This window comes from Triturus cristatus, chromosome 3_1 (assembly GCF_964204655.1).
Source record: "Triturus cristatus chromosome 3_1, aTriCri1.1, whole genome shotgun sequence".
Taxonomy (NCBI): domain Eukaryota; kingdom Metazoa; phylum Chordata; class Amphibia; order Caudata; family Salamandridae; genus Triturus; species Triturus cristatus.
Window position 1 is genome coordinate 889,830,307 of NC_140583.1, and position 25,944 is coordinate 889,856,250.

Below are 25,944 nucleotides of genomic sequence, written 5' to 3' on the forward strand. Positions count from 1 at the left end.
TCATAAAACCGAACTACATTTTTTTACATAAATTCCTCCCATTGGTCTTGCAATATGTTTTGGTTCCATAATACTGTTAAAGTTTCCAATACCAACATTAATGTGATCATTGGTATTTTTTACATACAAAGTGTGTTGTCAAATATCACAGCATTTTCGCAGCCAAATAAATACTGTTTGCATAAGTGTAGTAGTATTGGTTTATGTTTATAGCCTAATTGCCAAAAAAATTCAATATCAATCTGTGTTACAGCTGTGTGGATCATTGGACATAGTTGTATCTTTTGGGCTCAAGAGTATGCCAAAAAGTGTGGAATTGAGCATAATTTAAGTTTAGCAGATGTTGAAATCACATCGGTGGCTGAAAGAGGTTTAAGGTGGAACCTACCTCTCATGTATTCTCTGAGTGATTGTGAGCATCTCCATTTTATAATTATTCATTGTGGAAGCAATGATATTAGTCACCTCACTGGTGTTCGAATGGAAATTGAGATGGAAGGGACGTTTGCATCTTTGATGACTATTTCCTCAAGCCCATTTTATGTATTTATATATTTGTCAACTGATAAAATGGAAGTATCCATTAGCAAATGCGAGAAAGTAGCAGAAAACGAGTAGACATATAAACAGAACAGGGTTTGCCTTCCTAAGAGATCACACCATGTCTTCGATATATCCCCTAAACGTGATATTTTCAACAGCTGGCCGATATCGTGCTGATGGTGTACATTTTACCTCCAATGGCAATAATGTCCTCATTATTAACATCCTGGAATACCTGCTCAGGCATGAGTAAAACCAAGGTGCACACTTAAATTCAAATGCTATTTTAAGAGCCAACCTAAAGGGAACCTAAGTAAATATAAAAATCTTTTTTTTTTATTGGAAAAAACACTTTTATGGTACAGTGGTAGTCTCTAGAGACTTGCACTATAGTACTGGGGTAGTCCTTATTTTCTTTTACCAAAATATAAGGATTAGCAGATATTATTCACATCATATCTGTACTAAAGTAAACTAATACTAATCAGCGGTACAACACAGAATATAGCTTTATACTTATTGTTCAGGTGTATTAGAAAACACAAGTAAACAGCCCTGTAAAACAACATGGCTGCCTTCATGGTTTGGAAAGAGCACATTAGCCAATCAGCTATGTACTTCTGTCGTACCGCGGTACTACCTCGGCCTCAGATCTCACAAAAAAATACCTTGTAACTTAACATTTACTTACTCTACTTACCTGCACTATCCCACAGAATCATCTGCGCCCCCTACTGTGTAATAAAATGGCAATTAAAAGAAATAACAGCTTACGCGAAATACTATGGTCTATAGAAAATGCATTGGATTTCAAGCCTTTTTTGGGACCCCCCTTTTTTCCTTTGCACTCCCTTGACCAAACGCCGCAAAACTTTGAGTAGTCCCAAAATGAAATGGGGACAGCAGGTCTGCAAACTTTCACACATATTTGTCAAATGGGGGCAAAGTTATTAAGGAGCAACATTTCGAAAAATCACTATCTCTGGTCACTCTAACTATAACTACCTCTAATAATGAAAATCAATGTGACCAAATATGTTGTTTACAGCAACTGTAATCATTAGGGCAACAGCGTTTAATGCCTTGAAGATTGCATGTTGCAACTCCACAAAGGGATACAACTCTCCCATATAGTAATTGGAATTGCATTTAAATAGCACTTACTACCCCTGACTAGGAATTGTAGTGTTTTTTCAGCGTGTAGCATGCTACTGTGGAACCAATAAAGGATTAGTGGTGTATTAGTATAGTGCAATATGAAATTAATTTGAGCAGTGGATATGTTAGTCTGTTATTTAGATTGAGAAGGATAGTGGAGGAATACAAGAGTGAAAAGGTTTGCATTTAGTTAGCTCTTGCTACCCCTAGTGAGGTGTTGAAGCACTTTTTGGCAAGTAGCAAGCTACTAGTAACTGGGTCTCTGCAGTGGGCTTTACCTTACTGCACAATTTTAACCCCATGCATCCTAGCATTGGTTAAAAAAAACATGTTTTTTTTAAACAAAATTGTCATGGCACAGGAAAACAGTACATTGTGTATTTTACATGTGAGTGAAATCCATTTTGGACTGCTATAATAAGTACGGCGAGGAAATGCAGGCTTGTGGTTCTCCACCTGTGTTTATGCCACTGGCCAGAAACCATCGATGCTTAAAAAAACATCGGTTTTGCACATCCATACCGAAATACCAACACAAAAAACACCCTACTATCAAGGAACCGCGCTGTAAACTGGGATGCCGGAAGGAAACATGGCGTAGGACATGCCTGCAGAGCAGAGCACATGATACCGCAACCAATATAGCTCAGGGTGGATTCTTTTCCATTTCACATGACCTAAAAATAGCTGCATGCGTTGTGCAAGGCTTCATTTATACTGCGAAATGAGAGCATGTGTGTGGACAACACTGTAACAGAACTACTGTAACATTACCTTTCAGTCCTTGGTTCATGCTCACAATTTCTCGGGTTCATCGTGTTCAGGGCCCGTTATTCGTTCTTCGAAACGTAAAGTGCAGCAAATACCACGATGTGGTTGGCCAGGCCTTTTCAAAATGCGTTGCTGGGAAACTAACCAGAGAAACAACGGTGAGTCTGTGGGGGTTCTCGCGCCTCTTTCTCTAGTTCTAAAGTAAGAATTTTGTTCGGGTTTTGTATTTTCCACTGACCAGACAAACAAAACGTAGTCTTTTAAAATGACGTGCAGCCGGAAGTATCTATTAAATGTCCTATAGCTAGTATTAACAGAGGCAGAATGACACAAACGTTGTACTGGTGAAAAATAACCCATTTGCACCATTCTGCAGTTTGTTAACTGGGTCGTAGCAAACAAGTTTTTGCCCAAAGAAAGCCATAGTGACAACTGATTTTACGTAATTGTTTATGTATTACACGCCGAAAAGCGGAGAACAAACAATACATATCACTCGCTTTTCAAATATGAAAGGTAGGACTTAGTTCGAGGCAGAATTAATTTCCTTCCGTTTTACACAAAATTACTAAAAACAGTGCAACATCTATTAGTGCTTTTATTTTGGATGTGTGTGAGGGTTTGTTAATTACTTTGCAGCCAATTCACAAAAAGCATTTGAGTACAGGAAGTAGTACTACTGGAATGTTTTTTACATGCTCTTTACATGCCTTTATGTATCACCACCAAAACGTCTAACTCTCTATTAGTAAAATTGCAGAGGGCACAGTCCTTTCGGTTTCTGCTAACTGCATAATAGCATTCCCATTGATAATGTTTTCTGACCAAGTCACAAAGGCATGTACGTAAACGACTGCTACACAAAATGTACGGCCTTTGTGAATAGGGCCGTTGGTGTTACCTTCTTAAAGTTACTACTAACACGCGGAATGATTTTGTCATTTCAACCAAGTGCGTTTAGCAATGGATTCTTCCCACAATACATTTTTCTATTTTCTCTGGTGCAAATGCCTTTCTGTAAGATGGACGGGGGATTTCATATCACCATGTCACCAGGCAGGTCGCTCCCCCCATCCGCCACGCAGCCCCCTGTGGGTTGAACCTCCGCTGCCCTCTCCTTTTGCATTTTTGTACCCCTGCCGATTTCCGCCTGACTGCCCCCTCCCTCTTTGCATTTCTGTACCCCTGCCGCTTTTGCTTGGCACTCTGTGCCACTGTGTTTTTTTTTATTCTGTGACACTGTGGTTTGCTTTTTCTGTACCCTGTGTACTGTTGTCCCCCCCTCCCTCCGAGTCCCTCGCCGCCTCTCCCGCCGTCTTTTTTCTCTTTTCTCCCGCCGTTTCTCCCCGTTTTTTTTCCTCCGCCGCTGAGCCCCTGCGGCCCCGCCCCCTCCACTCCCATTGGCCGCCCTGCTCCCACCTCCCTGCTGCTCCTCCCTCCCTCTGCCCTCATATGGAGGCCGCGAAGCGGCTGCGCAGCGGCCGCGCAGCGGACGAGCGTAGCGGGCTCGCCGCTGGCGCGCCAGAGGCACGCCTAAGGCAAGCCCGTCTGCGCCCGTCCGCGCCTGGACCGCACCCAGCGCCAGAACCCCTGGACCCCGAACACCCCGCAACACGAGACTGCACTACGATGCAAACATCCTCCACGCACTCAACACCAGACGAGACCACCCCTGCTACCGGGCCACCCCGAAGCGCACCCAAGGGCCCTTCACCTGCCGCAACTGCAGATTCACCAGCATCCAACCCTCCAAACCACCAGCCAGAGAACCCAACCACCTCTGCTGCATCCTCCTCAACACCCGCTCCGCTCGCAAGCACGCCATCGAACTCTGGGACCTCCTAGACTCCACCGCCCCCGACGTCGCCTTCCTGACGGAGACCTGGCTGAACGCCACCTCAGCACCAGACATCGCCATAGCCATCCCATAGGGCTACAAGATCTCCCGCAGAGACCGCACCAATGGAGTGGGAGGAGGAATCGCCATCATCCACAAAGACTCCATCAAAATCTCAACGAACACCGACGACACCCTCACCACCGCCGAGCACATGCACTTCCAGATCCACACCGACCCCAACACCACCCTCAGAGGAACCCTCATCTACAGACCTCCCGGACCCCGCCCACAGTTCAGTGACACCATCGCCGACCTCATCAGCACCCACGCCCTCGCTTCCACAGACTACATCCTCCTCGGGGACCTAAACTTCCACCTCGAGAACAACAACGATGCCAACTCCACCGCCCTGATCGACAACCTCGCCAAACTCGGACTCAAATACCTCGTAATGACACCTACTCACGCCGCTGGACACACGCTCGGCCCCATCTTCTCCGCAAGCCCCCACGTCTCCTTCAACCACACCACCGAACCACACTAGACTGACCACAGATGCATCCACTTCACCTTCAGAAAACCCACCACACACCACCGCACCCAACAGCCCTCGCCCTGAGACCACCCACCGACCCAGACACCGCCGCGACCAACCTCGCTCAGTGGATCAACGATTGCACCAACACCCTCGCCCCCCTCAAATACTCTACAACCAACCACGCCAACAAGAAAGCCGCCTGGTTCACCCAGGACCTCCGGATCTCCAAGCACACCTGTCGGAAGCTGGAGAAGAAATGGCTCCACGACCGAACGCCAGACAACCACACAGCCCTCAAGAGCGCAACCCGCAGACACCACCAACTCATCAGGACCGCCAAGAAGACCGCCTTCAAGGACCGCCTAGACAACAACGCACACAACACCAAAGAGCTCTTCAACATCGTGAAAGAACTCTCCAACCCCAGCTCCAACACCAACAACATCCCGCCATCTCAAGACCTGTGCGACTCCCTGGCCACCTTCTTCCACCGCAAGATCACCGACATCCACGACAGCTTCAACTCCGACCCCCCCGCACCAACCACCGAGTCCACCACCCCTGCGACTACCACTCGCACCAGTCACCTGACCGTCTGGTCCAGCGTCAGCGACGAAGACACCATCAAAACCATGAACTCCATCCACTCCGGATCCCCATCGGACCCCTGCCCTCAACACGTCTTCAACAAAGCCAGCACAACCATCGCGCCCCACCTCCGGAAAACAATCCCCTGCTCCTTCGAGACAGCAACCTTCCCAGAAAGCTGGAAGCACGCTGAGATCAACGCCCTCCTGAAGAAGCCCAAGGCGGACCCCAAGGACCTCAAGAACTTCCGGCCCATCTCCCTGCTCCCTTTCCTGGCAAAAGTGACGGAGAAGATTGTCAACAAACAGCTGACCCACTACCTCGAAGCTAACAACATCCTGGACCCTTCTCAATCCGGGTTTCACAGCAACCACAGCACCGAGACCGCCCTCATCGCCATCCGGCATTCGGACCCTGATGGACAAAGGAGAAACAGTCACCCTCATCCTCCTGGACCTATCAGCAGCCTTCGACACGGTCTGCCATCACACCCTATCAGCACGCCTCCATGACGCTGGTATCCAAGAGAAGGCCCTGGCCTGGACCACATCCTTCCTCTCCGGCAGAACTCAGAGTGTCCGCCTCCCACCCTTCCGCTCCAAGACCACCGAGATCTTCTGCGGCGTCCCACAGGGATCCTCCCTCAGCCCAACGCTGTTCAATATCTACATGGCTCCTCTCGCCCACGTCGCACGACAACACAACCTCAACATCATCTCCTACGCCGACGACACCCAGCTGATCATATCCCTCACCGAAGACCCCCACACCGCCCAAGCTAACCTCCACAGAGGAATGAAGGCCGTAGCCGACTGGATGAAGGACAGCAGACTGAAGCTGAACTCAGACAAGACGGAGGTCCTTATTCTCGGACCCACCCCCTCAGCCTGGGACGACTCCTGGTGGCCCACATCGCTAGGCACAGCCCTGGTACCCACGGACCACGCACGCAACCTGGGGGTCCTCGACTCCACTCTCTCCATGACCAGGCAAGTCAACACCGTCTCCGCGTCCTGCTTCAACACCCTCCGTATGCTCCACAGGATCTTCAAATGTATCCCCCTCGACACGAGAAAAACCGTCACCCAGGCCCTCATCACCAACAGACTCCACTACGGGAACACCCTCTACTCAGTAACTACAAACAAGCTCCTGAGACGACTCCAACGCATCCAGAACGCCTCGGCCTGACTCATCCTCGACGTCCCCCACCGCAGCCACATCACACCCCACCTGAGAGGCCTGCAGTGGCTCCCCGTCAACAAAAGGATCACCTTCAAGCTCCTCATCCACGCACACAAAGCACTGCACAACACCGGACCCACCTACCTCAACAACCGACTCAGCTTCCACACCCCCACCCGAAGCATTCGATCAGCCAACCTCGCCCTCGCCACAGTCCCCCGCATCCTGAAAGCCACCGCCGGCGGCAGATCCTTCTCCTACCTCGCCGCCAGGACCTGGAACACTCTCCCCACTATCCTACGACAGACCCAGGAACTGCTGGCCTTCAGAAGACTCCTCAAGACCTGGCTCTTCGACCAGTAGCACCCCCCCTCCCCCCCCCTCCTCCCCAGAGCCTTGAGACCCTCTCGGGTATGTAGCGTGCTTTACAAATGCAATGATTGATTGATTGATTGATATCCCACATACCATATTGCAAAATGGGTTGGCCCTGTTTTTGCACGATTTCAAAGTTCCTGTAAAATTTTCCCTGGGTAAATGGCCATGCTTAAAGAAATACATTTAATATAATCATTGTTGTGCTTATAATAGATGAAAGAGACGTGGGACTGATTTTGCTTACAAGTGTGCAGGCTTGCCAGTTGTTATTGCCCGGGCAGTTATTTCATTCCTTGGATGGGTTGGGCGGGGTACATAGACGCCACATACTGACTGCCCAGTAGTGTCTCTTATACGTTGGTGGCAGGCCCTTTACAATGTAGCAGGGAATGGCAGGTAAGGAGGTCTTCTTTGAACAAAAAACTTCCGGCCTCATTTAGGGTTTTTTGGCCGTATGGCAGTGCAGCAGGCCTTGCTGCTGCGCTGCCATATGGCAAACGAAATCGGCATTCCTGTCCTTTTCCCCTGCGCCGGTGCACAATGGGCTGCGGTGTGCCAGCGCAGGCACCTTTGCACCATGGTGAAAAAGGTGCATGCATTGGAGGGAAACCTTCCTGCACAAAAACAATCACAAGAGGGTTTTTCCTCTTTCTAGGTCTGCTGCAGAATGCAGCAGACCTAGAAAGAGGAAAAACGAGGATAAATAAAGATATTTCTCCTCGTTGTGCCTCCTTGGCGCTGCCTTAGACTTACAATTTTTCGTAAATCTGGGGCAGTGTCAAAAAGCCATGGATTTTGCGGGGAATGCCCTAAGCAACACCCATGGAATGCTCCTTTCACACAGTTTTCTGCGTGAAAAGGTCACATATTTATAAGGCCATGAAAAGCCACTTAACGTGGCTTTACGTGGCCTTATAAATATGCCAGTGGCACACTGTGCCACCGGAGCATCAACAACGTGCAAAGGAGGCCCTTCAATTCGCACTCTTATATAATGGAATTGAGACCAGGCTTTCATGGCTATGGAAATGTTCTCCCTGGCAAAAACTACACACAACATGGCCATGCTGAAAGAACTTCATGTAGAGAGCGTAGTTGCATAAGGGTTCGAGCAGACACTCTCTAAGCTTTCCACGTAAAAGAAATGTCCATCTCCGTCCTGTAGTCCTTTAATGTTGCACTTCAGTTACCGGGCATTGATACTGATATAATCTGCAGTTGAGTAGGGGGGAGCGACCTTGCTGAGTGACATGGAATGCTGACAAGTACACTATCCATTTCTGTGGTTTTTGAACCGCGTATAACCTGAGAAAGAGTATTTACCTTTGAAAACGCATTTCTTAATCGGTTTGCAAAACCTTTTAAATTTTTTGCAACAGTTTTATGTTTTATTGAAAACGACTCATGGCTTTGTTGTATGTTTACAGAGTTGAACTTTCAACATCTGTTTGGAAATGTTTCAGTTTTAATTGGTGGACACTCCAGTTAAAGACCATTCTTAGGGAATTAAGGTTGGTGTTGAGTGTGTTGATGCTGTTGACAGATTCATCTGAGGGGCACTGAACCCTTGTGCATTGTATGTACAAACTGGTACCGAATACGTAATTGTTTTTTGCTATTATATTGTGTTTCAAATGTTACCTTGCGATGGTTGCCCAGTTATAGCGTTGAAGTGCACTTTCATACATAAAAGGCTGCGTCCGGCAGTGAGGTTGAAGATCATTTATTTGGACTTGTAGTTTGTCAAAGCCCATTGTAAGAGAAGAGTCCTAGGCTTTTTGTGGGATATTAGTTTTCATAATCCTTTAAGAGCTCGAGGGTGTGTGATCCTCCTCTGCAAAGTTTCAAGTAAAGGTTTTACCCTAGTTAGCGCTAGAGTTGGGAGCACTGAGGACCAGCGGGAGGTGAACCTGGAATATGTTTTGAGGGCCTGTAGTGCAATTGGATTCCAGATTGCTTCAAGGGACTCTGTGGCTGCTGCATGGAATTGTTGGCAACTTAATTCACAAGGACATTGTCAACCAGTGGAGGTTGACCTGGGCTGTGTGGTTCTATGGTTTGAGGTTGAATACAGATCTGGCAACTCTTCTTTGGTCTTGTATGCAGTCCTGCCTCATGTCCTCAATGTATCCTCTCTGGTTGCCAGTAGCACACATCTCAAAATTTGCATTGAATTGCCGGGTCATCTTTACTAGTGGAACTCAGAACTTGCATACAGAGTGCTGTGTCTTGTGGCAATCCAATCTCGTTGAAAAGACTGGATTTCTCCCCTATAGGGTGTGGAAGGAGTATAAATATCTCAGTCATATTAAAGCTTTGCCTCACACAACCATCCACGCCCCAAAAACTTTTGTTAAGTACCTCATGGTGATTTGTGTCAAAGGCTCCTGGTGTGCACAGCAGGATTCGTTTCTTGAATCAAAGATTCAGCTTTTTTGAGGAGGTGCTCGCTTATGATGACTTTGATTGATTGCATCCTAATAAATTCTGCAGGTTAGGGCAACTGTTCTCCATCATTTTTTAATGCTGACAACGTTTAATTGATCCTGCAGTTGCTGAGCAATGGCATATGAACATTAGGACAACCAGCTGTGAAACAAATTTAAGGATGGAGGGCTGGCCAGCTACTGAGGTTCATGGGCACTGTAAAATATAATTCCTGTTGATGAGCAGGCCGACATAAGGAGATCTGCATTGCCTGCATTGTCACTGTTGCAAAATGGGTTCCGCCCATTTAATACGTCCGGATTCTTTGTTTTTTTTTATCACCTAGTTTTAGGACATTTTACTGTGTTTGTCTCACTTTGTTTCTCTCCCACAGTAATCACACACATCAAATGGACTGCGCGTGTTTACTGTTACCATGGAAACCAACTCTGTACTAGCTCCACCTAAGATTTACCACCAGTGTCCACCTTTTAAAATAAGGCTGCTGCGATGCGGCTATGGTAAGGGTCACTTGGCGGTTACATGTGAACACGTGCAAACGTGTGCTGTGTGTGAGACAACTGCCATGTGCAGCCCAGTAATTGTACACAGGTAGCCTGGTGCGGAGGCGACTCTGCAGGGTTAGATATTGACCTGAGACAGGCCTCACAATGTTACTAGGCACTTATAGGGAAAGTGAGTATGATTTACTGTTTTGTCTTTTTGTGGCTTTTCATTATACATACATGGGAAAATCTGCCTTAGAGTGCAGTTACGCTTGCATCAGGCCTACAAAGTTCAGTGAGGTATGAAACTGGGGTGGAAAGTGCGCACCCAGTTCATATTCGCAAGTCCTAAGACCATACATGTACACTTTATGGGTCAGCCAGAATTGCCATATTTCTCTGGGTTTTGTTACCCTGCTGAGCCAAGTTAATTAAATTTCTCCCCAGCAGAGAACTAAAGCCATCCCACACAAAAGGAGGCATTACCAGTATTTCCCTCAGCCTCTAAGCAGAAGGGGATGGAGAAGAAAATCTGCATCTTTTAATTACGTGCCACACTGTACCAGGGTGAGGGACAGCCTAGACCCACTGAACAAAGGAGAAAAGCCCAGACTACTGCAGCCAACACAGGAGGGAGCTCCCATAAGAGGTTTTGATGGGAAAGGCCCTGGCAGTGATGTCAACGAGGGACCGAGCTGAGGCCCCAGAGCAGATGTGACCAGTGACCCCTAGATTATGCCATCTTGAACTGTCACAGAACGCTGTGCAGGAGGGTTGGGACAGGGATGGAGAGGTTATGTGGCACTATAGTATTGGCCTGGCTTGAAGAATCTTCCACCCCCTTTTAAAATATCTTACACAAAGGAGAGGTAGGGCTTTTGTGCTGTTTTTGCTTTTTTCTGCTGGACTTTGGCAATGTGACAGCCATGGACAGCTGGAAGGAGAAATGCCCTGATACCCAAAATGAGGAAGAACTCTGCACCAGTTGACCGTGGGCCAGTTTGTTTCTCCAAGGGCCAGTGAGGCTGGCCCCTTTACACCCCCGAGAATCATGTGGGGGAAAGATCTGACTTCTTCACCCAGAGACAAAGACCAAGAGTAAGGCTGGTGCCAGGAGGCCTGCTGGAAGTGCTCCTTGTGGCTAGAGTTCGCTGGCAGGAGTAAAAACGAGTCTAGGATCGAGTCCTAAGATATGGCCCTTTTATGGTTGGTGACCTTTGAACCCCTGCAAAGAACGAAGGCCGTGGGGCTCCACTGCATCTTTGCAAAATTACTCCTGGGGTGGGCCAAGGCTTGGGAGTCAGCGCAAGAGTTAATCATTTGTTTTCCCCAGGAGAGGGGCATGCGCAGGTCCCCCTCCCAGAGCTTGTGAGGCCCGGGATCCTAACTCCTGTGCAGTTCATGTACAGGGGAATCCAGGATCCCATCTCCAGGCCTTCGCAAAGAAAGGTGAAGGGGGAATGCCTTCACGCCCCCTTCCCCAAAAGGAGTAGAACTTCTTGTGGGTCCAGCCACAGGGGAGCCGAAGGACAGCTGTAGCGGTGCTCAGTATCACTGCCTCCCACTCGAGGTGGGAGCTGAAGAACCTGTGGGGCAGCCGGGAGTGGGGTCCCCATGCTGCCCCAAACTGAAAGAAAGGCTTGGATGTTCGAGTGGGACCGAGGCATCACCTTACCAGAGGAAAAACGTAAGGAAAAGCTACGCAGCTCCCCCCTTCGGCGTGCTGCTAATAAAATGTTTGCTTCCTTGGAAGAGCACCCTGTAATTCCTCAGGAGAGTCTCATTTGCATGTTTTCGTGCCTTGTGGTGGCCCTAGGAGGACCGGGTACTGCCAACGAATTCAGAAAGCATTGTAAGGGGCTTTAGGAGTTACAGCTACCCCACCAGAAGTTCTCTTTGAAAACTGACCCTAAATTTGCAGGGTGAAGGAATCCATGACCCTCCAGCATTTTTACATTTCTTTTTAAAGCACTCCCAAGGCTGGAGCTTTTGCTCTACAGATGGGAGTGCAGCTCTCTCTCGCACAAGGTGATGGTTCTATGGCTGTATTTTATGTGCCTGAAATGAGCCACATGGAGTGTAGCAATCGTTAGGAGCTGGTTCTATGGCGTATTTTATGTGGTCTGGTAGTGGTACTCTCTAGGGGCTGATTTTATGGTTGCGTTTTATGTAGGATGGAAATATGTAAATAGTGCATAGACAAATGTAATATTCATTTAAAAATGCCTATTGATATAATAATGTTAACAGAAAAAAAAAAAAAAATCTTACCTCATCATATCAAGTTATTTTGGCCGCAAGATTGTTTGATCATGGAAGGGCGTTAGTTTTACAATTAACTTATGGGTGATTGGGGGAACAAAAAATTAGCTTTTGTCACATGGAATGTTAATGGGTTGAGGTGTCCTAGGAGATGTAGGATGATACTTAAACACCTGGAGCTCTCCCCTGCTAAAGTTTGTTTGTTACAAGAGACACACTTAACTTACAATGAAAGTTGTTTGATTTTTTCTAAAACCCCCTGGATTCAGTCTTATAGTGTGTCACTTCAGACGTCACATAGCAGAGGGGTCGCAATTTTAGTTAAACATGGTGTACAGTGCTCCATAAAGAAATCACAATCAGACTCCTCTGGAAGGTGGCTAGTTACATGTCTATTGTTAGAAAATGTGGACCTAGTCTGTGTCTCTTATTATGGCCCAAATGTCGACGACCCGAGTTATCTGTGCAAACTACAATCAGTATTGCTTTTGGAATCTCCACCAGATATTATTGGTGGCGATTTTAATGTTTTGTTAAACCCTTCGAAAGTTAGGTCTAATTTGAGTCATTATATAGGTGCTCCGAGGACCCGTCGTGCTTTGTTAAATATGATTCAGGATCTGGACCTAGAGGATGCATGGAGGGCTAGAATGAGAGATCAACATGGGTTCACATTTTATAGTAAAAAACATGGTAACTCATCTAGGATTGACTATGTTTTTATAGATAAGCTATCCATGAATAGGTGAATTGAGATTCAGGTTATGCCAAGTCTCCTCTCAGATCATTCTCCGGTTCAATTTATCTATCAGGGTAAAGGGGTGCAGCTCCCTTCCAGGTGGACTCTAAACCGGGCCAAGCTCTTAGAACCAGAAGTTATAAAGGCTGCTAAGTCTTCAACCTTGGAATTTTTCTCCTTCAATATGGGCTCAACATCAATGGATTATATTTGGGATGCATATAAGGCGAATCTAAGGGGGTGCCTCCACGGTATTATTAGCTCTATAAATCGAATTGAGGCAGGGCAACTAAAAGACATCGAACGGAAAATAAGCCAGCTAGAGAAAGAGAGGAACGATCTAAGTAGAGGAAGTAAAGAACGATTGTTGCAGGTTCAGAAGGATTTAGAAGAAACACAACAGGAGTATAGGGGGAAATTAGACGCAAAATGTAGAGCGCAATGGCATTCCAAAAATATGGAGAATTTTTATTATGGAGAAAAGGCTGGTGCCCTGTTGGCTTGGAAGGCTAGAGCTGACCAAGCAAGGAACAACATTAAAAAACTAATAATTAATGTCGAAGGGGAAACATCAGCTAGCTTTAATGATATGCAAGCCTGTCTCCTCTCTCTTTTTTCTGACCTCTATAAAGAAGATTTGTTACCTTCTTTAAGTTCAATCCAAGCATGGTTGAGGGATAAAAGGTTACCCTCTTTGTCAGAGGAAAGCAGGAACAGGCTAGAGGCTCCTATCACACATGAAGAAATATTAGAGCAAATAAAGAAGTCTAAAAACAAAAAGGCAGCTGGTCCAGATTCACTTCCAAGTGAAGTGTATAAGCACCTGGCAGAAGAGCTGACCCCCCAGTTAAGTACCATCTTCAACTCTGTCTATAGCTCTAAGGGTAGGGTTCCTGAGTCCTGGAAACAGGCAACAATTGTTTTGATTCTGAAGCCTGGCAAAGATCCTTTAAAAGGAGACTCGTATCGTCCAATCTCCCTGCTAAATGCTGACTATAAGATCTTTATGGGTATATTAGCAGGGAGATTGGCCAAGGTAATCTCAGAGTTGATCCATGTAGACCAGAAGGGTTTCGTTGCTGGACGGCACATTCAGGAGCAGACACAGTTGTTAATCGGGAACATCGATTTGGCCACGCAGAGATCAGATCCTCTGGCTATAGTTGCTGTAGATGCCGCCAAGGCATTCGATAGAGTTTGTTGGATGTACCTCTGGGGAAGTAATGGCAAAGGCGGGTTTTGGACCTATTTTTATTCAAACGTTAAAAAATTGTTATTATGGTGCCTCGGCCAAAATTCTCCTAAATGGAATATTGACATCAAGCTTTTCCATACAAAGGGGTACTAGGCAGGGATGTCCAATGTCGCCTCTATTGTTTAACATCTATATAGAGCCGTTAGCACAAGCTCTAAGGTTAGATGATTCAATCCGACCCTTTAGGTCAGAACAATACAGTTGTAAGCTAGCTCTATATGCAGATGATCTAATTATATATACTAGTGACCCTGAAGGAGCTGTCCCTCGGGTGGAAGCGCTTCTGTCTAATTTTGGGGACTTGTCTGGTTATCTGATCAATAGGTCTAAGACAGAAGTAATGTGCTGGAATTTAGATCAATGGTCTGGCAAAGTTAGTACTGAATTCAGATATTTAGGGATCTACATTATTAAGAATCTGGAAATGATCCCACAGATAAATTTGAACAGAGTAACCAAAGAAATAGATCGTCTCTTTAGCCGATGGAGGAACCTCCCCTTGACCATTTTTGGAAAAATTAATTTGGTGAAAATGATTATCTTGCCTAAACTCTCTTATCTATTTTCTACCATCCCCCTTGTTTTTCCTAATAATTGTATTAGTAAAATACAGAGTAAAATCGGGAGTTTTGTATGGGGAGACAAGGGGGCTCGGCTGACATGGAAGAAGTTGAGACGAAGGCTTGTTAAGGGGGGGGTTGGCCCTCCCAGATATTAGTCTGTATGCGATAGCTATCCAGTTTAAAAGTATTCGGATGTTATGTGTGAAACCCGAGAAGTCAGCGTGGGGTAGGCTGCTGGGAGAAATGGTTAGAGCTGAAGGAGGGGGTGGGGGCCAGTCTTTTCTATATAAGTTTGGCGCCCCTAGGTTCTTCAAGCGAGTTCGTCTGAAGGTGCTGAGGGTAGCCTTAGAGCTATGGCATAAGATCAGACTTAAGTTGGGTATTGGATACTACTCTGACTGTGCCCCAATTTGGGATTCCCCTGGAACTCCGGAATGTCTTAAAGACACATTAGCGCTACCTATTAAAAGGGCGGGTATTAACACCTGGTCCGAGCTGGCAGACTCCGAGGGGATTAACCCCTGGGAATACTTCCAAGCTAGAATAGGGGCTGGATTCTCTAGGTTTAAATTCTTGCAGCTGAAGTCTTGGGTCAATGCGGAAAAAGGGGAATTTAGAGGAAACCGAGATATTGAAAGCTTGTGTCAATCTATCAATCCATTGAAGAAAGAGATCTCAATATGGTACAAACTGTTAATTGATGTTGATGATCAGAAGATATTCTCTTCTGAGATGGTTTGGTCTGGAACATCTCTGGGTCCATCTATAGGTTCTTTGTTTGAGCCATCTTTGAAGATTTTATACAAGCAAGTTAAACCTGCTTGTTTGAAGAAGAACCACTTTTTTGTTATTAATAGGCTGTACTATACCCCGGAAAAGATTGCTAAATTCGCCCCATCCCCCCCTCCTAAATGTTTCAGATGCTTATTACCCGTGGCAGACAATTTACATGTCTTCTTTGAATGTCCGGTTTTGAAGAACTTCTGGAAAGAGGTCGGAGATTCACTTCAAGATATTTTTAAGATCAACATTAGCATTAATTTGTCATTCGTGTTCTTTGGAGACGATGGGCTAACAAGTCATATAGTCACTCCACTACAGAGAGGCCTCTTGCTATACTTGGTTCTCTTGGCCCGGAGAGAGATCTGCAAGAAATGGAAAGACCCCCAACCACCAACAAGGGAGAACTGGCTCAGGGCCTCATTTAGTATGGCTCGTTTGGAGTACGAAAGCGCTGCAGACAAGCCATACCCTAAGCTAAGGGGTTTGGTCGGAGACCAAGGTGATTGCGGAAAAGCCAGGAGGCCCTCAGAGTGTTAAAAAGGCTTTATAAGATAGAAAAGCTTGGTAAGATGAGGACAAAAAAAAAAAAAACTGTGATTACTGATTTCAGTTGATATGCTTTATTGATATTAAAAACTGCATTTACATATGGTTAGTATTGATAATTGCATTTACACAGAAAATAGTGGTTTTTTTCACATTTGGTTTGCTTTTCTTGTAATATGGTAAACTCTTGATATACTCTTGGTTGGTATAGGTAGGGGGGACATTGTAATTGTGAGGGTCATGACTCTTTGGGGTCAAATGTGATTCCAAAACATAATCCAAGGTATTTTTGATCTGCCATATTTATATATTTGTAAATTAATGCATAGTATTTAGTAGTGTGTGTGTCTGAAATAAATGTAATTTCCCTTTTCTAAAGAGAAAGCACTGACTATAAAATCATTTATTGAGTGTTATTATTGCGGGCCAGTGAATGGTTATTACTAGCTCACACCACCTTGTACGTGTAGACCTTGAACTGCTCTGCTTCGGTACTCTGAGAGAGTCAAGTGCTACAATGGGGTGCTTGGTTTCCAATAGAGGAAACTCTAATCCTATTACTTGCACAGGCCTCACATCCTTCACAACTAATAACCCAATTTTCTACAGTCACTTACTATTTACAAAAAATCCATCAAAACCCCATCCTCCCTCTTGCTGGCATCTAAGGCTGGAGCCCACTATAAGTGTCAAAAAATCCCTTCAACACTTTGAACTTACATAGTATTGTCCCTCACCTCTACTACCTAAGCTCCGGTGTGGTGTATGACTCTGGGCCTACACTCACCCACAGCTCCCTGATATTCAGGTAAGATTGGTAATGCCACAGAGTCCAAATCGAACCGATCCAGCTGCTGGTGTCTTGATCTTCCATACCCACCTAGACTGGTTTTGGGGTTTGTGGTGGGTCTCTGCATTTTCACTAGCAGATGAGAGATTCTCTGACAGGTGTGTCTTCACTCCCTACATCCTTACCCAAACAAACATAATTTAGTGGGAGGACTGAGAGACACTTACCAGGTTCCCTTTTTCCAGAAAAGGTTTCCGTTTCCGTTTGGGACTTAGGACATTTATCAACTGTGAACTCAATACTTTTGGGAAAAACAAAACCTTCACAAATTTTTAAAACTTAGTAATATAGTGAGTAAACACCATTATCCTGATTTTTAATAACCCAGTGAACAAAATAATAGAAGTGTGAACAATAAATACATCCTAGTCATATTTCAGTACATCCCTAACATATTGGTATAATCCCTACCTTTTTTATAACTAGCTGATTTAAAGCATGGTCAATTGAGAATATCTGTGGTGAGTCATGTAAAACCCCCACATAACTTAAAGGCATTAGGCCTGCAGTCAGAGACACGTCTGTTAGCATTCTTCCAGCAATTGGCCCATCTGCATTTCCCCACCACAATCATCGGCATCTTTTAATTAATTAATAAATGGCATTATGCGGATCAGGAGGCCTTTGCGAGTGCTTAGGTATCTTATTTGTTATACTGGACGGTAACCCATTTTTTCATTCAGATTTTAGGAAGTATACAGAAGAGGTTGCTATAGTATCTCTCCACTTCCAATAACACGGAACAATGCACGTTCATTTGCACCTATAGATCAGCGCCCCAGCTACAGCAAAACGTAAAATGATGCAGAAAGTGAAAAAATGCCTTCATTGACCTGGTAAGTGAGCAACAGAATACATGTGACAGTTCAGCGCACATTATGTATTTGTCTGTCTAAAACAGAGTCCCACCTTAGTACAGAGAAGTTCTTCTAGTCTCTAAACTAAGGACTTGCAACTCTTTTTATTTAGTTATTTATTTATTTATTTATTACAAAACTTTTTTTTTTTTTACCCAACATTACATCTACATGTCATGGCAAATTCATCATCAAAAAATACATTCCGCCTTTACAATACATTAGTGAGGTCTACAATAAAGAGGTATGACATAATTGCATAATTTCATAATACAGATTCAGAAAAAAAGGAACATGATAAAAGGTAAAAAGTAAAGACGGAGAGAAAGAAAAGGGAACATTCCCCTACTCTTCTGTTGAATTGTCTTATCCTAGTTTACTCTATCCATCCTGCGATTCGAGCCCAGATTTCTTCCCCAAGTTCTCGTCTCCTACGTCCTCTCAACCTATACACAGAAGATTCAATATATATGGCTAAAATCCTTGACAGTTTATGAAAGTAGGAGAATCAGGACTGATCCACTGAGAGGTAATGCATAATCGCACAACAGCCATAGCAATTAAGACAAATCCGATCTCGGGCCTTGCTCTTGTATTTCCTCCCGTATTATATTCCGTGCCCAAGATAACTAGATCTGGTGTCATTATTCCCGGGATACCTAAAACCGTATTTAGAAAGGACTCAATGTCCTGTAAGAACTTCGCTAAGTTAGGGCATGAATAGAACATATTCATGGTGTCAGCTGCCTGTAGTCCACATCTGCTACATTTACCTCCCCGTGTACCCCCCATTTCGCTACCTTCGCTGAAGTATAATACAGGTTGAAGATAGACTTATAATGTTGGGTCCTAAGGCTCCCTGTTATTAATATCTGATTAGATAATTCAAGTGAATTTTCTATATTTATTCCCTCCTTCCCAAACCTTCTCTCCCAATGTTCCCAATTCGAGATCTGTTTCATATTGTTTCCACCAAGCGAATTTTTTCCAAATTTACGGCTATCCCTTGGACATTTTCCCCTGGAAACTCCGAATCTGCAAATACTTAAAGAAGTCTTTTCTGCCCAGCCCGAATTTCTCTTGTAAAAATATAAATGCCGCTATTTGACCGTAGTTACATATGTCCCCCAGTACACTAATTCCAGTGCTCCCCCATCTAAAAGTGGTTTGATCTTGAAAGATTAATGGCAAAATGCCACAAGCCGAAAATGGAGTATAAACGTTTATGTTTAGGATCTTCAATCTTCACCGGACCTTTCTCCAAAATGAATAAGCCTCCTTGATTATTTTGAATCTGTTTTTTTTTTATAGTAGCTGGGTTCTAAATTCTTGACTAAACAATGGCTTGCTTCAATCGTCAGTGCTATTTCATATATCGTTGGTCTAATAACCATACGAATTTCAGCTTTAGCTCTGACCACAAGAATTCCCATATGTTGCAAGAGTGACGCCCAATAATAAAAAAGGAGATTGGGTACGCCCCACCCCCTCGCAGTCTTGGGAGTGTCATCCACTTATCCGCCCTTCTCGATCTATGATACCCCCATAAAAATCTGGAGCACACCCTTTCTGCCTTTGCTAAGCAAGATGTAGAAAACTCCAGGGGGATGGTCCTGAAGAGATATAAACATTTGGGAAGACCGACATTTTGATGACATTACTTCGCCCATGTAAAGATAAGTGTAAATGATCTAGCCTCTCCAGTGTCCTATTAACAGTGTTGATCATTGGCACGATATTTAATTCCGGTATTCGGTCTACAGTTGCTGAGATCTTAACCCCCAAATACATTGCTTCAGACACAATTGGGAGATCTGAGGGGAACATGGTATCAGAGTGAAGAAACTGAGTCTTATCAATATTTAATTTGTACCCTTAAAAGACCTCGAATTGCTCCGCCAAAACCTTCACTACTGGGAAAGCTGCCCTGATATCACTGGTAAGTACCGCGATATCATCCGCGTACGCCAATGTCTTATACTCCATATCATTAATCTTCACCGGCTGGATATTCATATTCATTTCTAATTTATTAAGAAAAGGAGGGGAGAGCATGGGCATCCCTGCCTTGTGCTTCTATTTATACTAAATAATTTCGATTCCTGCCATGATATGCGGATCCCAGCTTCAGGTGATAGATAGAGTGCCTGTACTGCTTAGATAAATTCAGGACAAAACCCCTTCCACTGCTGGAGACCCTGTCGAACGCTGTCTCTGCGTCCAACAGGGCCACCCCCAGCAGAGATTTTGTGGCCTGAGCCCAATCAAGAAGGGCGGTGACACGTCTGACATGATCAGTCGCATCCCTACCTGTTGGCGGATAGAAACCAAAGCAGTGATAATCTTCCCTAATCTAGAAGCTATTATTTTTTAATAGATCTTACTATCCAAATTGATAAGACAAATGGGTCTGTATGACGATGGGCTAAGTTCTGGTTTGCCTTTTTTTAAAATACTACTATAGTATTCTTCGGCCAAGAATCAGGAATTCGCCAACTTTGAGCCAGCTGAAACAGAGACACCAGATCTGGCCAAAGTACTTGTCGAAATGTCCTAAAAAAGTCCAAAGGAATGCTAACTGGGCCCACAGCCTTACAGGCATCTAAACAGATTATAGCGCTATCAGCCTCTTCCCAGGTAATCGGTGCTGCAAGGATCTTATTTTGTTCACAAGTGATCTTCGTTGTTTCTAGATCTAAAAAGAACTCTAAAAAATCTTTCCCGTTCACATCTACCTCCTCAGTATATAGTTGCTGGTAGAAGTTCTGAAATGCCTCCAAAAATCTTGTTGGAGAATCGTGAATCTGGTCAAGATGATCTTTGATCCTACATATTCTATTCGACACTTCCCTCTGCTGTAGGCGCTTTGCCAGAACCCTCCCAGTGTTTTTCCCGAGTTCATATGTTTCAGCCTTGTGCTGTACATACTTAATAGCAAGCTCTTCCCCAAATTGCTGATGCACTCTGCACGTCATAACAGCTATTAACTGATGGCACTCTTCTATATCTTGTCCATCCCCTATTTTCCTCAGAAGCTCAATCTCAGCCAACCTGAGCTGTTCAACCCATCCTCTGATCTTCTCCTGTATAGCCTTCTGTAGATGGATAGAAAAGCTGAGAGTCTCCCCACATGTGGCCGCTTTGAACGCATCCCACACTACGGTTTCAGAAGCAGTGTTCCTATTTATGCTGAAGAATTCCATAATCCACTTAGTCATATGCTCACAATATGCCAGATCGAGCAGCAATTTCCTTTCAAAAGACCACATCCTCTGAGCTCTAGGAATGCCACTTAATGGCAATTCTACAACTAATGGGTTATGATCTGAAATGATCCTAGGGGAGATCTCAATGCTAACTCTCTCCGCAATTTGGTGTGAAATAAAAAAATAATCCAGTCGAACTAGTTTGTTTTGAGGGGCTGAATAGAAAGTATACCCTGGATGCTCTTGTCTATGCCTATACCAAACGTCAACCAATCCATTTTCCCTAACCAATCCTTGGAGAGCCTTAAAAGTCCTGGCCTTCCTTCCTTGATATGGAGAATTACTGAGAAGATTAAAATTACTATCTAAATGAATGTTAAGATCTCTACAGAGGATTAACGAAACTCCCATAAAGCCAGTTCTACGCTTAAATGGTTCAGAACCTCTGGATCATCCAAATTTGATCCGTAAAACGAACAAATTGAGAACGGGGTTTCATTAATTTCAAATTCCAGAATCACCCATCGCCCCCATTTATCCTCCCTGATTTGTTTAGAGATTCCAATACCTCGCTTTGCTAGGATAGCCACTCCCCTTGTTTCAGTACCTTGCCGAGTACATGCCAATAAGTCCAGACCCAAATCCCTCAGCCACCCACGTTTACTCCAAGGTATAGGGGTTTCTTGCAAGCATAATACATATATCTGCATAAATTGTATAATTTTGGCCAAAACACATATTTTTTTCCTGTCGTTCAAGCCACATATATTCAGAGAACAGATACAAATTTTACCCTTACTACCCATTATCCTTATAAAATGCTAGGTCTTCATTCAGACTAGTCGAGCAATTCAGATGATACAGATATGCTCTGCAGATCATACAAAATAATACTTTTATTTTTACACAAAAAAAATGCCATGACAATATATGGAAGACACCAACTGTGCTACCCTCCTATTCCCCGACCCCCCCAGCACCCCACCCTCCCCACCAACCCCCCTACCTACCCTCCACCCTGAGGCCACCCTCCCAACCCCCTCCCTGCTACCCACCTCATGAGGCATAAGGACCTTCGTTCCCTGGTGAGGAAGAGGTAAGCCACCACCCCCTCCTCTGGGCCAACCACCCCCCATTAAGCCGCTAAGAAGTTTTAAAAAACCATGGTAAAAAGAAGAAGAAAACCCAAAAGGAAAAAGAGGAGAGACCCGGTTCTAGCTCTAAATAAACACCGGATGGTCATCCCCTGATCAGCCATAACAAAAGTAGATTACTAGAGCCTTCATGTTTGCATATCCACCCTATATTGATTGCATATATTCTTTTGCTAAGATCTCAGAAGAGAAGAATTGCGTCTGTCCCTGAAATACCAGTTTCAATTTGGCAGGATTAAGCAAGAAAACCTGCGCCCCCTTTGCCTGAAATAGTGGGATCAGTTGGTGCAGCTGCCATCTTTTCTCACATAAAATTCACATCCCTTTCCCCTTCTTTTTCTGTCCGGTCCAGCCAGATCATACGATGCCTCTCGGGCCAGAAAGTTATTCAAGCATATTAGAATAACCCACGGCCTATCAGTGCCTTGACCCATTTTTTTCACATTGGTTAAAGGGGAACCTATGAACCCTTTGCAGTTCAACTTTCCAGTCCCATTGCTGGAGTTCAGGGAATGCCTCCTCAAAAAGTTCAATCGCAAACTGCCGAGCGTCAGAACCCTCCTTGCCCTCCCGTATACCCAAATCCGTAAATTATTCCTCCTTGATCGATTCTCAAGATCAGTCAATTTCCACAGCGTATCCTCCTTCAGGGCTTTCAGGGAATCAGTGATAGTTTTTTGAGCAGCCAACTCGTCCTCAAGTGTGGATATTCTGGTCTCAGTTTCACCAATCCTAACTGCGAAATCAGAGCAAGTCTTAGCAATCCTGCGTATTAAATTTTGTAATTTGCGACACACATCTTGAGTGCGCAAACTCTCCAGCCGGGGCTCCTCGCGGTGGGCCGTGATAGACTGATAAATGGTAGATAGTGTAATTTCATAAGGGTTCCCTGAATTTGCCCTTGTGGTTTCTGTAGCCGCCTCTTCAGCCGTTATTTTGCTCCCATTCAGTTTAGGCGAGAAAGAATAGTCCCATGTTATTGAGCCGGTTGAGCCTAGAATCTTATCTGGTAAAGCAACACCTTGTTCCCTTTGCTTGCGAACCGCTCCTGGAATGTGCAGGGGTTTATCTCCTGTCTCTCCCTCTTCCCATCGTAAGCTACTGGCATCACTTTTATCCTCAGCCCAATCTTTTCCGAGGCTATCATCTCCCGAGGGATTAGAGTGGTCTGACATGGAGAAAAACGTATCCCGTGAATCCCCCTCTTTTACAAAACCTGAAGCTGAGCACTCTCCAGATTCCTGCAAGTCCATTTCCAGTCCATCAGCCCTCTTACTAAAGTTATTCCTGTCCGTCTGGTTCCCCTCAGCTTTTTCCTGACCGCTATCTTGAGGAACTACAACTCCCATAAAGCTATTTTCTTGTTGCTTGACAGGTATTCCATCCACTACACCCGACAATCCAGCACCAGTAATCATAATCTCCGGGTTATCACCATGTCCATTAGTGTCTTTAAATTCAAGTACCCCCTCCTTTCCCGCATACTCAGTTCGTTCACCCCAACCAAGGAAGAGGAATCAATACCTTGAATGAGCCCTTCATGTGATGCTACAGCTGTCCCAGACGTGGCCGTCATTGTTACAGTTTTACCAGTGGCATTATCTCCAGCAGATATATCGCCTGCTGCCTTATTCTTTCCATCTTGTGCGTTGAATAGCGTGGGAACCGTCTGGTGCCTATGACTTGAGGCTCCTCCTTTGCCTGCTCGGTCCCCAAATTCTGCGGGTCCAGTATGCACCCCCGCAAAAGAATGGCGTGCTCCAACATCCACCGCAGTGCCAATGAGAACAGGTTTCCCAGGGCTACCCAAGCCCCCAGAGCCTATGGGCGGCCCCCAGGTCATTGTACTTCTGGTAGATGACTTAGGCGGCATCGGGACGATCGGGCAGGCAATTGAAGGAACGGCCACCGCGGGGAAAAAAGAGTCCAGCGCGAGCCAATCTTGCAGATGAAGGCAGTCCCCAAAACCACAAGCACGAGCGCCAGATCAGGCCAGGAGACCACGGCCACTTCTTTCCTCTTTACATTGCTTCAGAACTGGGTAAGAGAAGGGGGGAGAAAGTTAGCCAGGAGAGAGCAGTATAGCCAGCTCACTCGGCCGAGAAGGTCTTGCAACTCAACACATTCAGTACACAAATAATCGTCCTGTTCTCATGCGGCAAGACTTGTGCTGTATGTAAGTTTATATAAACATGTAATAAAGGCCATGTCGAGTGTCTCGCCTCTCCCCAAATCCACAACTGTCACACGCTACTTGCACTATGATGTTAGAGGCCATATATAATGAATTAGCTGTATTCTTTGATCTATTCCGACCCTGTCTATCACCGTAATAAAATATCGACCAAATAATACATTTTGGTCCTCTCGAAAAGGATCTTAAACATAGATATCTGCGGTTTACATCTACCAAATATTTAAAAATTGTACCTCTCATGCCCACCAATGTGCGCCTTCAAACAACTCGACACACTCAATCAGCATACTCTTGAAGTAGTGTAAAGCAATCAAAAAACTATGTCTCCACTGTCACCAATTCACAACTTTGCAGAGGATAGGAAATCATGAAGTACATTCTTCTTCATCAGTTTTTCTTTTGCTCTGTCAAATGGTTTGCATTGCTGCCAAGTCTTAGAGAAGTAATCCTGATACAGCAAATATTTAGGTTCTGTAATATGAAAAATCTTTCTGATTTCTTGTTTCAGATAGCAATCGGTATATTTCTATATGCATATCATAATTTCAGTGAGCCTCTGGGATTTGCTGTTATAAATGACTCTCAATTCTAATCATGACCATAGGATTTTGATAAAACATGGAAAAAGCTTTCACTACTAATCCTTCCCTAACCTCTTTACTCCTTAAGGCAGTCCCATTAGGACATTGTTTTGGCTCAAAAGTTTGTCCAGATTATTGTTTGTGCCATCATTTTTCTTTGTTAAATTTAGACAATGTTGATGGTCCAAGTGTGGTTGTCGCAGAGTCCTAAATTCTGAGCTGCAGTGGTCTGACCCCTTAACAACTCTGTGCCCTGTCTGATACTGAACACTGACTTAAGTGTCACTGTTGGACTTGGCCCTTTTAGGCTAAAGTTCCTTAAACTTCTTGCCTCCCTCCTAGACCTTTTTCTGACATTATGTTGCCGACTTAGATGCTTTGGGCACTTTGCCACTGCTGATCAGTGTCAAAGTGCAAGTGCTCCCTGTATAAAGTGTTATGGGGATTGGTTGTCCATAATTGGTATGTTTGCCTAACTAGTAAAATCCCTAGTAAAGTGCACTATGTGTGCCAGGGATGGTAATGCAAATGCTACTAGCCTGCTGTACTAATTGGGCCACCCACACAAGTAGCCCTAAGAAGAGATCTCAGACCTGCCACTGCAGTGCCTGCAGGCAGTTTGTTAACTTCCTTGTTGTCCTAGCAAGTGCACCCACTTGCCAGGCCTTCCCTTCCCTTTTTATGCACATCAGACACCCCTATAGTAGGCCCATGGTACCCCCTGGGCAGGATGCAGTGTATGTGAAAGGTAGGACATGTACTGAGGTGTGTACCATGTCCTGACAGTGAGATACTGCCAAATTTGTTTTTCACTGTTGCAAGGCCATCCTGCCCATTTGACAGAATGGGGAATGCTGTGTCCCATGTTCCCAGCATATCTTCCCATAGGCATAAGATGGAGAGATGGAGTTTAGTGTGCCTGAACTCAGAATTTAATAACATATCTTTTTGTGAAGATGGTTTTTGAATTATGTGTTCAGAAACCACGCTATTAGAAGTGTCTGGTTTCTTGTCTTA

General features: G+C 44.8%; 1 protein-coding gene across 4 annotated transcripts in view; it reads left to right on the top strand.

Annotated features, from left to right (window-relative positions):
* The window catches only part of GALNT3 (polypeptide N-acetylgalactosaminyltransferase 3), a 517,623-nt gene that overhangs the window by 88,157 nt on the left and 403,522 nt on the right, over positions 1–25,944 (top strand). The window contains exons 1-2 of one of the 4 annotated variants that reach the window (XM_085645396.1): positions 2,416–2,630; positions 17,616–17,768. The exons of 1 other annotated variant lie outside the window; for it this stretch is intronic. Coding sequence is in view for 1 of the 3 variants with exons in the window: in XM_085645394.1 (XP_085501520.1) it covers positions 2,493–2,630 (138 nt within the window). In the remaining 2 variants the exon portion in view is untranslated. Of the gene's footprint in view, positions 1–2,415; positions 2,631–17,615; positions 17,769–25,944 lie in introns of those variants that run through there. 2 more of the 4 variants (XM_085645398.1, XM_085645394.1) reach the window with 2 other exon arrangements.